Genomic DNA, 14,339 nt, shown 5'->3' with positions numbered 1-14,339 from the left:
CTAGCACTTATGCTTTCAGGAATGAATGAAATGCTTCTTAAATTAATTGCTAGAGACTGCCATGTAACTTGAAATATTGGGGCTTTCAGTACCAGAAGCTGTTACAATTATTAGTGTAACTCCATTTATAGGAAGCATAGAATAAGGGATGCCATCGCAGTACTTAAACCCCCCATTCCAAAAAGGAAGAGTTGTTTGAGATTGGACTTTTATGTGGAAGTTTTTTTGTTCCGTAGGGTAAGTTGTTTGTGTTTGTAGCTGATAGCTTTCAAAGACTGAAAAGCATGCTGGATTGCAATAGGGATAGTCCTATTCACTGTATCACAATTTCATATTTTCAGAAGCAGAAGCTACTTGAAGATGTGCAGCTCCATGCATGCAGCCAATGGACTTCTGCCATATATAGCTATGTGTGCAAATCAGTTTCAGACGGATGCGGATAGTTTGTTACACAGATAATAGGATCTGGCAGCACTTTGGGTGGAAGTAAAGAGTTGAATTTGAAAAGCAGAGAAATCAAGTTTCAAGGTTGTAATAGAAGTTAAATTAGTCTGACCTTTTGCATAAGAAGAGTTTATACATTTTTATTCTTCATGCTTTTATCCTGTGAAGGGAAGGCCTGACTCATCTGCATTTAAAGCAGCTCTACACTGATTAAACTGTTTTCATAAGCTTTTCTATTCTGTGCGTGGATTTCTCTTAGAGAAGTGCATATGTATTATATAGTCTTATTTAAAGAGAAGCAACAGCAACAGCTCTTTCACACAGAGGCTGTCAGGAAGCATCATGTTGTGGACCTGATCGTCACAAGGTAAGTGATCATCCTTTGTCATGCAAGGGTGGAGAAAACTCACTCCAGGCTTCTTGACTATCTGTGCCTAAAGATTAGTAATGATAAAGATCACCTCAAAAAAGGTGTGCAAAACCAGGATGGAAGCAATTAGCGTGGCAGTGAGGTGGTTTGTTTTTTTTTTTTTTTTTCCCCTTAGAAGTGATGTACAGCAGTTTAAAATGTAATCCACAGTTGTGGTATATCCATCACCAGACATTTTCAAGACTTGTCAAGACAAAAACATGGCTGACCTTACCATGATACTTGTGATAACCCTGCTTTGAACAGAGAAAATTGGCTGGAATGAATGTGTGAACACTATATACCACTCTAGGATAAATGAAATGGCAGTGCTGGATATATTTGTGAATGCACGTCCACACTGACTTCACAGTCTCTGGAGCAAATATTATCAATTGAATATTCACTGTGCCAAGAAGAAGTTCTGTGTGTAGTTATATAAAAATACAAAACAAGAAAAGCGAGTGATGCAAAAAACCCTAATTGTTCCTAAACAACTGACTGATGTCCAGCCAGTCCCTGAGCAATGGCAGCCCTACCCATCCTCCACTCCCACCCCCAAACCAATTTTATTGCTGAGTATGACTCATATGGTATGGAATATTCCTTTGGTCAAGTGGGGTCAGCTGTGTCAGCTGTGGCCCCTCCCAACTTCTTGCGCACCCCCAGCCTACTCACTGGTGGGATGATGTGAGGAGCAGAAAAGGCCTTGACGTTGTGTGAGCACATGCCTGTGTTATCAACACTGTTTTCATCACAAATCAGAAACATCCCCATTGAAGTTGCTATGAAGAAATTTAGCTGTCAAAATCAGTAGAAAATCTAAAAAACAATGACAGTACTTCAGAGGATGGTAGAAAGTAACAGCCTTTTTTGGATAGTTAGACAACTGTGTATCTTTTTGTGATGGCAAGGACAGATGGATAAATAGAAGAGGACTCATGGAAGACATAGGCAAAGAAAAGCAGGAGATGTAGTTAAATCATACAAAGGTGTCCATGTAAACTTGGGAATGTCTGGGCAAAACAGAACAGTAGCTTAGGGCAATTTAGGCTACTCAAAGGATGGCAAATTAGGGGAACCATGAACAAACAGAGCAAGAGACACAATCTTGATGTGGTCACATTTGATCTAAAAGGCAAAAACAAACCAGAGAAGAGTGAGATGTAGCTTAACAAGTCCCATACTAGGTATTTTATGACTCCAAACATTAATAGACTAATTTTTACTTCAGTGATTATCTGTGCACACAGTTGTGCTATATTTTATTAAGTTCCTAAGACTCTGGTACTACAGCTTGCCATAAAGCAATTGCATTAAAGAGTGAGAATAGGTAGGCTGGACTCTGACTCCAAGAGACCTGGATTTATACTGATTTATACCTGAAAACAATTAAGTTATTAAATACATACTGGAAATTTTGGGAAAATTTTGTCAGTTACTTAATAACATTCAACATCAAAATTGCTGAGGGCATGTATCAAAATAGAACAAAACATTCCATAAAATTGTCCATGGACATGACCTTTAGAATCTAAATGACCAGCTGGGGTAAAGTATGTTGGGCTGTTGTGATGATCATTTTTAAATGGAAATTTAAGTCCACAAAGAAAATACTAATTCAACGAGGCTGACATATATTGGCACGCCCCATGACTATTCATTATATATAGTTTCATGTGATATTCGCATAAACCTTCACAAGGGTCTAACCCTGTTATTAGTCCTCACCTTCCTCCTGCATCACCACTTAGCTATTTTAAATGCAGAGATAGAAAGGGATACATCCTTTTTTAACATGCAGAAAGCACCAGAGGAACCTACAAATTCTAATGAAAGCTTTGGTTTGCATTCTCAGTTTTCACATTATCTTGTGATCGCTTTCTCTCTCAACTGTGGCTCTTCTCTCGCAAGCCAACAGTGAAGAGGTTTGGTCAGTGGATGTTTGTGAAGTGCTTTGAAGTAAAATAGTGTTCAGTACTCCCGTTAGTAATTTCAAAAGCTCTTGCCAAGGTTTCAAGCCTTTAGAATGCAATCCTTTAAAGCTAAGAAATTTCATCTTCCTCTGTTGTACGACAGACCTGATTTTGAAAACAAATTAACAATTTCACTAAAGAGAAAAGAGTCATCCATTGGAGCCTGGGAAAAGAGACATTTCCTGCCAAATTTTAAAGGAGCCTGATTCGTCTCTTCAGTGTTTGCTGTTGATCAAAGTGTACAGTCGAAACCTATACCGAAGAATGAAAAACTGAAGAATGAAGCATGAAAAGCTAAGAATTAGGGATGTCATCCAATCCATGAATGTGGGGCCTCTATTTTTTGTCTACCTCTTAGACACCCAAAAAGGGAGTCTTATAATAAGCTCCCTGGTCAAGGAAGAGAAGTAAGTAACCATGAATACCACAAAAGCAGAAAATAAGATCACTCCTGCACACTTTCACTAGTATCTACATCTCATCATTGACTATATAGAGAAATTAAGAATTTATTTTAGTAGAAAAAAATAATTTTGCAACTAATTTTTAAGCACAAATTAGGTGATTAAATTAGACAGGCTAAATTCTATCCTCAACATAGAAACATATCCAGAAGTTTCTCCAGGTTTTATGCAGATCAGCATACAACTATTATCAGCAGATTGAAAACCACCCCCTTGAAAACCCTCAGCCCAGCTGCAGAAAGAACTAGCTCTCCTTCATCTACTCACACTTAGTCACTACTGCAATTTCTTTCCATCCATCTTCAATAAACAAAACTTCCATTCCAGAAGAGATTAAATTCTTTCAGAAGTGGAGCTCAATGGGCTCTAGGAGCCCCAAAATAGAGGAAAAATTTCACCCAGTTATTAATAAAGGCATGATATCCACTGAATTGTTATAACTGCACTGTTTTCAAGTGCTGAAAAGGAAATGGCTACAAGGACCAGGTGTTATTTCAAAACAGTATCCCTTCTTTTGCCTTTGGGGTGGGGATAGAGTCTCATAAGAGTTCCAACGCTGTGTGGAATTCATATGATCAAGCATAGGTATCAAGTAAGTAGATAGCTAAATCTGATATCCTGCATAGACAGTGGAAAAGAACAAGCTTAGAGAAAATCAGACCAGGAAATTAAAATATGTCTGATAAATCACACCTTAAAAGTGCATCTTTCCTTGCACTGATGATAAAAGGAGTTAAATTCCCCTTATTAGGCCACAGACAGACATCTACACCACAAATACTTGAAGTTCAGATGATACTACTCTGTGTTGAGTTCTTCAATTCTTTATAAGGAATTTTTTTTACAATGAGGGTGGTGAGATACTGGAACAGGTTGCCCAGAGAAGTTGTGGATGCCCCATCCTTGGAAATACTCAAGGTCACGTTGGATGAGGCTTTGATCAACCCGATGGTTGAATACAATAAAAGAAGAAAAAGAGGAGGAGGCTATTCTGAGAATCTTAAATTGAATGCTCAGCTAGACTGTTACTGACAATATTTTCCACAGTGTTCTGCCAGCATAAAGAAGATAAAATACGTGTCTCATCGTTTTACAGGAATGACATCTCCCAGATTTTTCTGAGGCTCCATAGAAGCTCTTTTCCATACTCCACAGGGAGCAAGTTGTATGGACCTAATCCAACTCCATATACAGTCCAACTCCAACTCAAAAAATCAGACTCTGAGCCATGGAAGAGTATTATATATATAGGAACGTGGAAAACTTTAGGTATGTTTATCCATCAGTCAGAGCACTGGTAGCAGTATAGAATGTGAAAATGAACATACTGAAAGGCCCACCATCTTCTGCAGCAATACAAAAGAAACCTTTTCACATTTCCCTTCTCTTACAATCATACAACCAGAAGGCTAGGAATGTCATCTCGTGTACAAGGCAAGGTAATAAATCACCAATTTGAATGTAAGAAAAGCTACACTGGAGCACTGTCAGATGCAGTACGCTCAGGATTGAAGATGTTGGTGTGTGAGACTGAAATAATCACAGTTTTTACAGATTGTATATATATACACACATGCAAACATTAGGCATGTATTTATATGTAAATTAACCTCTCTCAATGTTTTTCAAAATTTTCTGTTGGCAAACTACTGAATATTTTCTAAAAGAGGAGCAGACCCTAATACAGCACATTGAAGCTTGCTGATGGTTGAAGATTACTTTTATTTCTTGTTTTTCACATATTCCTTGGAAGTGTATGTCTGTGGCTCAAAAACACTGCACTGCATAGCAGCTTGACCTACATGTCCCATTATATTTAAAATTCTGTAAAAAAATTACCAAGGAAGAAGTAAGCTGTGAAATGTAAGTGCAGCTGGTACTAAAATATTGAGGCCGAAAAGTGATAAAGACTTGCCAAACAAGAAGCGGGAACCAGAAATTCTTGATTCCTGACAGAATTTATTTGTTAACTGGGTAAATCCGGCTTTTAGCTTTAAACTGTCGAGGTATAAAAGGGGAAAAAAAAAAAAAAAAAAAAAAAAAAAAAAAAAAAGAGAAATAGCATCTACCTATTTAATTCAAGTACTGAGGCAACAGTTAATGTTTAAAAAACATATCAATATTGAAACACATCATGTAATACTTTCTATATAATTTCTGCCCCTCAAAGGGGCAGATGACTTTTAGGTACAATATACCTTCGTACTTTCAGGTGATATTAATTTCTCTCTTTTTTTTATTCCTTCTTTTTCCTTCCTATTTTAAAAACATACCTATATTATCAAACCAGACTTGTTTTTTAGCAGCCTTTAACAATCTGCTAGCAACTCTTGAATTAATTCTGTGTAAGTTTTCTACTTTTCTTCTTTTGAAAAAAATCTAGTTTTACTTTTTGCATGCACAAATATTTCCCTGTGGTTGAGAAATCTTTTGTTTTCATTTTCTAACTCTCCTTTTTCAGAAATCTCCACTATCTTGATCTTAATTTACTGATGAGAATCTTGGTGCCTGAAAACACCTTTGTCTTTTTTTTTATAGTTTTTGTCACAAGATATAGAGGGCTGGTCACTTATGTTTTTAAACAAATTATATTTGTATTTAAAAATTGCCTACCTTCCAAACAAAAACAATTGTGAATAATTATTCTCTTTCTCTTCTTTGAAAAAACTGCTGTGACATTGAAAATTTATCAAAATGTTATGAAAATGTATAGAAAGTTATTGACATTTGTTGCTTAAAATCTGATAGCTTTTTCATTTAAAAAGTAATGAAAAATTGAAAAAAAAATTAAAAAGTGAAAAAATGGGTTCTTTTCCAAACCCTTAAAAACAACTCGGATATCTTTGTATAAATAAAGTTTTTAAATGTTTCAACCAGCTGTAACAATATAATAATTAGGACTGTATATAGCACTGCAAATGGGCATTAGTAAAGCATTAATCGAGCTTTTCAGAGAAGACTAATAAGACATCCTTATATTTTTTAAGATTTCCACAATCTTTACCATTTTACGTCTCCAGCTTATTTTCATCTGATTGGGGTTTTTTAGGGGTATTACTTGCTAGATTTTTAATTCCATTTCAGAGTAATAAATGTAAAAAAAAATAAAAATTTGTTGGGGTAAATCTACTTAGATACAAATGTAAAAGTAAAAATTGTACCTCTGAGTTTATAACAATCACAATAATGATCTTCTATAAATGTAAACAGAAAAAATGTTAACAGATGCCACTGATATTTTACAAGTAATCCAATAAAGTCCTCTTGGTCTGTCAGCTTCTAACTTGAACAAAATTCTCCCCAACTTAAAGTTGTTTGCTTTTTTTAAAGACAAATATCAAGATTTTTTCATTCTATGTTAAATATTTAACTCTTTTCCATTATTTGAATGTATATATGTTACAAATTATTACCAGTAATGGAATCATCCAAATATTTTCTTTCAACAAATGGAAACATTGAAACTTTCATAAATGTTTTTCAGACTTCTCAGTTCATCACAAAGGGGGTTTTAACCTGAGTTCATATATGCTTGTTTCCTCTTGTGTTAACTATCCCAAAAGTGCTACAAATGTATAGCTTTACTAATACATAAATAAAAATTAAATCAAGGACAGCCAAGTTCCTGGGTTAATATTCAGCAGAAATGGGAATCATATTGGTCCAGTCACATTTAGAGAATTAACAGCCTTAATCTGATTCTGTACTTCAGAACTGTCTTTATGTGGACAAAGAACAAGAAACTGAGGAGGAATATTTATTTCTTCCAAAAACACCAATATTTGGAAGCTTGAATGCCTTAAAGCCATAGCATTTTAGTCTCTGAAACAGAAATGGAAATGGAAAGTTTGAAAGTCCCACCTGACCTCATTTCTAACACTACATTCTTTTGTCTAAGGGATTCTCCTCCACTCAGTTAATATGTTTTCTGCTGTTACCCCATACTTCAGGCACTATTTGAAGTAGTTGAGTCCTGCCACAAGGAAAAACTTCTCCAGGAAAAGTTCAGAGTCCAGCACGGCAATGTGTGCAGCCCGGCCTATCAATGTGTTGGCGGTGTTTGGCAGAGCATGGAACACATTGTGTCTGATCAAAGTGCAGTCCTTCGCCCCGATCAAAGGCTGGAGCAGGTTGTTAATCATTTCTGCATAAACAGGACCTGCAAAAGAGTTTAGATGTCATACCTAAATGCCAAAGTTGCCAGATGCCCTCTTTCCTTCCAGTATTGTTTAATTACAGTTACAATGAGAAGGAAAATGGAAGCAATGCCAAAATGTAAGAGGTAGCAGTCCATTCCAAAGATTTTCCAAGTGCTAGGGTGCTCCTAATCTAATGGAGGCACTGGCCATCTGAAGAGGTCTGCTGAAGCTGCTAGCATGAAGATTGGAACACCTCTCAGCATTTAGTCTCCTTTCCTCTGTGGTGGAAGGAAATGCACTTGTTTCCTCCAGAGGAAGAGGGCTGGATTCATGCTCCCTGTGAATTCAAATGCAAAATTGTCTGGCAAGACACAGAGGTCCTTTTGCATTTCTCTGGGGAATCTAATCCAGGAATAACATCATACAGATAGTTGAGGAGTTTATAGGGCAAAAGCAGTGGCTCAGGAAACTTGTACTCATGAATGATCTACACTGAATGTAGATGCAGCTCTTGATAGGTCAAACATCTCCCTGAGAAACAACCGTTGGATAAGAGAGTTAGAAAATTACCTTTTAATTCATATCTGAGATAGGATAGAAAGAGCTGTAATTTAGGTAAGATGTGTGAGGGCAACCATGTTGATTATTGGGCCTGGGTGTCTCTTTCTAATTGCAAAGAGTACCTCCATTTCTAGGTTATCACGTATGTGAAACAGGTATGAAGTTACACAACATTATTTCTGGAAGTGCTATCAAACTGAAGCCATAAAACATTTTATAAATGAGGGATACTGATAATAACAAAAGCAATAGATGGGACAATGCACACCCTGAGCTCACAGGAGGGCTAGGCTTCTGATGGCATGAGTCTTGATGTGCTTTACAGATTTTATTACAAATTAATATGATTTTAGATCTGTCCTTTAAATTACCAGGCAATTGTCCAAACACTATTGAACACAAAGGGAAAACCCCTTGAATTTGGGTGTGCTGAGAGATTTCATTGTATGAAACAAAGGTGAGACAATACTAGTAAATCAGTAGACTACAGAAAAACATTGTCAAGAGCTATTTCTATTATCATCATTTTTAAAAAAATAAATTAGAAGGAAGGGGAAGAAGCAGTAAGAAACCTTTGATTATGACCTGACTGAAATTTATTTTCATCAGACAAACTGCTTCTTAAAAATCTCTTATGATTTCAGTAATTTCCTGTGGGAAGAGAACACTTTCTTCCTTATCAAATAAACATTTGAGTTTTCATCATGCTGATGAAAACCCCTTGTAATACAATGATCTCAGTGGTAGAAAAACACAATTCCTGAACAATGTTGAAAATATAGAAAGGATCTTAAACATACCTGTGTGTCTGTCCTTAAGTGCATTTTTGCACATTTCTATTCTTGCTGAATGAAAGGGTACATATCTGTCTTGGGGTGAGGCCACTAACACAACATTTTTAAAATACTGGAGACCTGTGGCAAATGCATTAAGTAAATTTATCACAATGATGCACAGCAATGAAAATACATAAAATGTCAGCATGTCTACTTCATGTTCAAACACATTTGAAAATCTACAGTGCAAAATAGATTATAATAATTAAAACATACAACACAAGTTTAGATAGATTCATAATAGCTTAGACTCATTTCTGCTGCTTCTGTGAACTTTGTTACTTATCACCACTCATACAGGTTAATTGTATGTCAACAAAAAAAGTAAACACTGTCTCTGAAAAAAGTGTTTGACTAGAACCTTAATCTTGTAAATATTTATGCCTCTAAATATTGGAAACACATGTAAAACCCCACTACAGTCAATGACTGGTTTTAGATAAATAAATGTTCACAAGAATGGGGATCACGTTCTAAAATAACACAACAAAGTAGTACAATTTTCAATCAAAATAGAGAGAGAGACAAGAGGAACCAAATTCAGTGCTATGGTGTCATACTATTACATCAGTGTTGATGGAGCCTTGGGATCCAGACCCTGCATTCAGCAGTCCCTTGATAAATGCACACTGCCGGTACATGGACTGGAAACCATGAATCCTCCCCCCTTCCCTGGAGGTAATGGAGCCACTGGGGGACTGTGGAAACAGGCTCCCTCTGTTTGCCCTTTTTGTGGTTTCTTGAGCCCTCCACCACCCACATTCATCAGAGAAGTAGAAAAATTGACATAGATGATCTATTCTATTAGTCCAGAGATTATCCTGAACATAAATGATCTGTGGGTTTGACCTCCATTTTTCCCTCTCCCTTATGGAAAAGGAGCCTAGAACCAAGTCCTCTTATGTCTAGATTTTCATAGGAAAAACTGACCATCAGTGCCACAAAGAAGAGTCCTGCTGGCTGCCTTTACTAAGCCTGGCTGAAGCTGTTTATCATTTTCTTCTTGTGCAATCAAACCGACTGAGTTTGTGACTTCAGTCTGAGGTAAAAAGTAGAAGCAACAGTGAGTGTTACCTTACCTAAAACCTTATGTGAAGAGGTTCAGTATAGAATAATGTTCATTTTTATTTTCAAGAGAAGCACAAGGAACATTTAAAGAGACGGAAAAGTGGCAATGACTTCTACTTTAAGAACACAGACAGAAATTACTGGCGGCTTAAAGGGTTATCTGGGAAAGTAGGCATAACACTGCTTCTGATATTTCTCCCCCTGTAGGGGTATTTGGTTTGCATGGGCAGGTTTTGATAGTGGGGGAGAGGAGGGGTTACAGGGGTGTTTTCTGTGAGAAGCTGCCATAAGCTTCCCCTACGTGCAAAAGAGCCAATGCCAGCCAGTTCCAAGATGGACCCACTGCTGGCCAAGGCTGACCCCACCAGCAATGGTGGTAGTGCCTTTGGAATAACATATTTAAGAAGGGGGGAGAAGGGGAACTAAACAACTGCCAAACAGCAATTGCAGCCAGAGAAGACAGGAGTGACAATATGTGAGAACAACTCTGCAGACACCAAGATCAGTGAAGAAGGATGGAGAGAAGGTGCTCCAGGCACTGGAGCAGAGATTCCTCTGTAGCCCATTGAGGTTAATGGTGGAGCAGATATCCACCTGCAGCTCATGAAGGACCCCACACCAGAGCGGATGGATGCACAGAGGAGGTTGTGAGCCCATGGGAAGCCAACTGTATCCTGGGTTGAATCAGGAGAAGGGTGCCCAGCAGGTCAAGGAAGGGGATTCTCCACCTCTAATCTTATCTTGTGAAACCCCACCTGCACTATTGTGCTCAGCAGTGGGGACCCCAACATAAGAAGGACATGGACCTGCTTGAGGGGGGTCCAGAGGAGACCACAAAGATGATCAGGGGTCTGAAGCACCTCCCTTATGAGGACAGGCTGAGAGAGTTGGGGTTGTTCAGCCTGGAGAAGAGAAGGCTCCAGGGACACCATATAGTGATCTTCCAGTGCTTAAAGGGGACATACAGGAAAGATGGAGAGGGACTCTTTATCAGGGAGTATATGGATAGGATAAGGGGTAGTGGTTTTAAACTGAAATAAAGTAGAGTTATATTAGATATTATGAAGAAATTCTTTACTGTGAAGGTGGTGAGGCACTGGAACAGGTTGCCCAGAGAAGCGTAGATGCCCCCTCCCTGTAAGTGTTCAAGGTCAGGTTGGATGTGTCTGGGATCAACCTGGTCTAGTAGAAGGTGTCCCTGCCCATGTCAGGGGTTTGGAACTAGATGATCCTTAAGGTCCTCTCCAGCCAAAATCATTCTAAGATTCTATGATTCTATGACCTACACTGGAGCAGTCTGTTCCTGAAGGACTGCATGTAATGGAAGGGACGCATGTTAGAGCCGTTCATGAAGAACTGAAGAATGTGGGAAGGACTCACATTGGAGAAGTTTGTGGAGGACTGTCTTTTGTGGGAGAGACCTCATGCTGGAGTCCTCCCCCTGCAGAGGAAGGAGTAGCAAAGAAAACATGTTGAACTGACCACAACCCCCATTCCCCATCCTCCTGTGCCGCTGACAAGGAGGAGGTAGAGAAAACTGGGAGTAAAGTTAAGCCCAGGAAGAAGGGATGGGTGGGAGGAAGGTGTTTTTAAGATTTAGTTTTATTTCTCATTATCCTACTCTGATTTGAATGGTAATAAATTAAACTAATTTCCCCAAGTCAAGTCTGTTTTTCTCATGACAATAACTGGTGAGTGATCTCTCTGCTCTTATCTTGACCCATGAGTCTTTCACTATATTTTCTCTCCCCCTGTCCAGTTGAGGAGGGGAGTAATAGAGCGGCTTTGGTAGGGACCTGGGGTCCAGCCAGGGTCAACACACCACAGTAGGTTCTCTCACCTACTTTTGGGAACAAGGTGCTAATGTAGGCGTACCTCTATTTTGACTCAGCATGCAAGTTCATATGTTTACATCTGGACCTACTCACTTCTTCAGATTTCTCTCCTGTGCATCTACCTGAATGATTCTAACTTTACAGACAAGCCTCTTCGCGTTTAAATTTCTGCTTTCTGCTTTTGCAGGGACAAGACTTTAATTTATAGCCTATTAGATCTTCAGTCTACCAAGACAATAAACAATAACTCACTTTGACCCTCAACACATGCTTGGGAATTCTTTGCTTGGGAAGTTACAACGTGAACTTCCTGTGCAGACCAAATTTTATTTTAACATGACAGTAGTAAAGCTGACATCAACTGCACTCCACAGAAAGGAGAGCCAGGGAATCAAAGGGAAAATTCAAATAATGTTAAGATACAACAGCTTCTTGTCATTGATTATATCATGTAGTGTGTTCATAAAATTATGAAACAGCTCTATGTATGTCAGACTAAAAACTGAAAAGTTATATTCATTATAACATAGTCTTTGTTTCCTACAAGCAATGTACCAACTTTTGAGAAAAAAAGATATATATCAAGGAGTGACTTTGTGACTATATAATTAGCACCAGTTTGCTCACAATGTTAAAAATAACTCTTAAAAGAAAGAGGGTTTTTTAAGAGTTTTCTTGAACAGAGGGATCATGCTTGCATTCTTTTCTTAAGAAAAGCCGTATTTATTTCATTTATTCTTGACAGACCAAGGAAGGTGTAAAAAGATCTTTATTTAGACATCATTTTTGGAGTGTGAGGCCATACATCTCTCTCTGTAGTACAAAAGTGTCAAAATAGACATGAACAAAATTTGTTTTTCATCTCACAAAGCCGTATTTTCTAGACAGAAGAGATGTTAAAATTAAAAAAAAAAAAAAAAAAAAAAAAGAAAGAAAAATGGTTTTCATCTAGTAGCACAAATTAAGCAATTGTGGCCTGTGAAGAATGATATTTCTTGCTTGTAGAATATAAACATAGGTGCATATTTACTACAGCACGGGGATCTTTCTTGGTGCTAACAGTTTGGCAAATATATTCACTGATAACTGGCAGAAAAAAATGTACAGATAAAATAGATATTAGATTTTAGACAGAGCAGCCCTTCTCAAAAGCAAAAGTGTTTGAAGAAAGATCATTAACACAATGTGGATTTCCTTTACTCACTGGAGAACCTGGCAATCCAGCACAATTCTTTGTAATAGCCCTTGATATATACACAACCACATCAAGCCCTACTCACCTGTTTTTTGGCTGAGCTGATAGAGGAAACACTTGCGCAGATCTGCATTGTCCCTGAAGGTCAGTTGCAGAAGTGACCCTGACTTTTTCAACTTTTGCATGAGCCATAGACCTGCAATGAAAACTGGTGCATATTTTTATCCTGTTTGCTGATTGTCAGCTAAGGGGATTAAAGATGTGTCTACAGTAAGAGTAGCACTGTAACTCAATAAAAGTCTCTGTTTCTTCTTTATTGATAATCAACAGGGAGAAAAGTCTAAGGGTCTCACTGGATAGGGGTAATGGTTTTAAACTAAGAGAGACTAGATTGGGACTATGAGGAAGAAATTTTTTTACAATGGAGATGGTGAAACACTGGAACAGGTTGCCTAGAGAGGTGGTAGATGCCCCATCCATCCCTGGTAACATTCAAGGTCAGGTTGGACAGGGCTCTGAGCAACCTGATCTAGTTGAAGATGTCCCTGATCATTGAAGGGGGTTCAAACTAGATGACCTTTAAAGGTCCCTTCCAACCCAAACTATTCTATGATTACCCATCTCATGTTAGCATAAATACTCAGGAAGGCTTAACTGTGGGACATTCCATTTCCATAACACTGTGTCTTTTTCAGCCTTGGAGATGCCTCTCTTTACTGACAGTATACAGAGAAGTGTAAGAATACAGTAGAAGCAAGGTCATCTTTCACTGCTGCACACCCTTGGGTTTTCCAGGGAGCATTGTGATAAACCTTGTAGTAGATACTGAAAGCCCATCTCACTGAAAATGTTTTTCCGTGTGGGTTTGAAGCCTTCAGCAAATATTTTCCACAACTTCACTGTACATGTCTACATGTCATGTTGTTACAATTTATTGCTACCTCCGTGTGTTGCTCTCTCATATACTCTGCCATGGACTGCAGCCAGTCATAGCTTTCCCATCAACTCTTACCTGTACTAACCAAAGTACTGTTGTTGTAAAGGGTTCCCAGGTGAGGCCCAGAGAGGGACAGGAAGGTATGTAACTTGTTGAGGTAATAGCGAAACCTGGGGCGAGTTAGTACAGATCGAATTATGACGTTACCAAGGGAATGTCCAATGAAACTGTTGGGGAAGAATGAATTACATTAACACAAATAAATATGTATTTTATTTAAATTAAATATAAGGGTGGCATAAATTGCTCTAGAGGGGACTCTATCAGGGCTTTCAATAACATCCTTTAGTTATCATCTCACATTTTTTTCAGCCTACTGAATACTGTTCCACCTATAAAAATGTAAACATTCATCCCATTGATTCAAAGGCTTTTGACACAGGGCACTTTTGGAAAAGCTAATTTCACTTAATGT

At 38.0% G+C, this 14,339-nt stretch overlaps 1 protein-coding gene across 2 annotated transcripts in view; it reads right to left on the bottom strand.

Moving 5' to 3' along the window:
• Positions 1-6,131: 6,131 nt before the first annotated feature.
• Positions 6,132-14,339, bottom strand: part of FAM135B (family with sequence similarity 135 member B) — a 220,671-nt gene continuing 212,463 nt past the window's right edge. For both annotated transcript variants that reach the window (XM_033011811.2, XM_033011810.2), the window contains exons 17-20: positions 13,940-14,091; positions 13,013-13,123; positions 8,794-8,907; positions 6,132-7,452 (exon numbers count right to left, since the gene is read on the bottom strand). In XM_033011811.2, coding sequence (XP_032867702.2) covers positions 7,247-7,452; positions 8,794-8,907; positions 13,013-13,123; positions 13,940-14,091 — 583 coding nt within the window. In that variant the 3' untranslated portion in view covers positions 6,132-7,246. The remainder of the gene's footprint in view (positions 7,453-8,793; positions 8,908-13,012; positions 13,124-13,939; positions 14,092-14,339) is intronic.

This window comes from Tyto alba, unplaced genomic scaffold (assembly GCF_018691265.1).
Source record: "Tyto alba isolate M040663 unplaced genomic scaffold, T.alba_DEE_v4.0 Super-Scaffold_9, whole genome shotgun sequence".
Classification (NCBI taxonomy): domain Eukaryota; kingdom Metazoa; phylum Chordata; class Aves; order Strigiformes; family Tytonidae; genus Tyto; species Tyto alba.
This window is presented reverse-complemented; position numbering and strand designations above follow the sequence as displayed.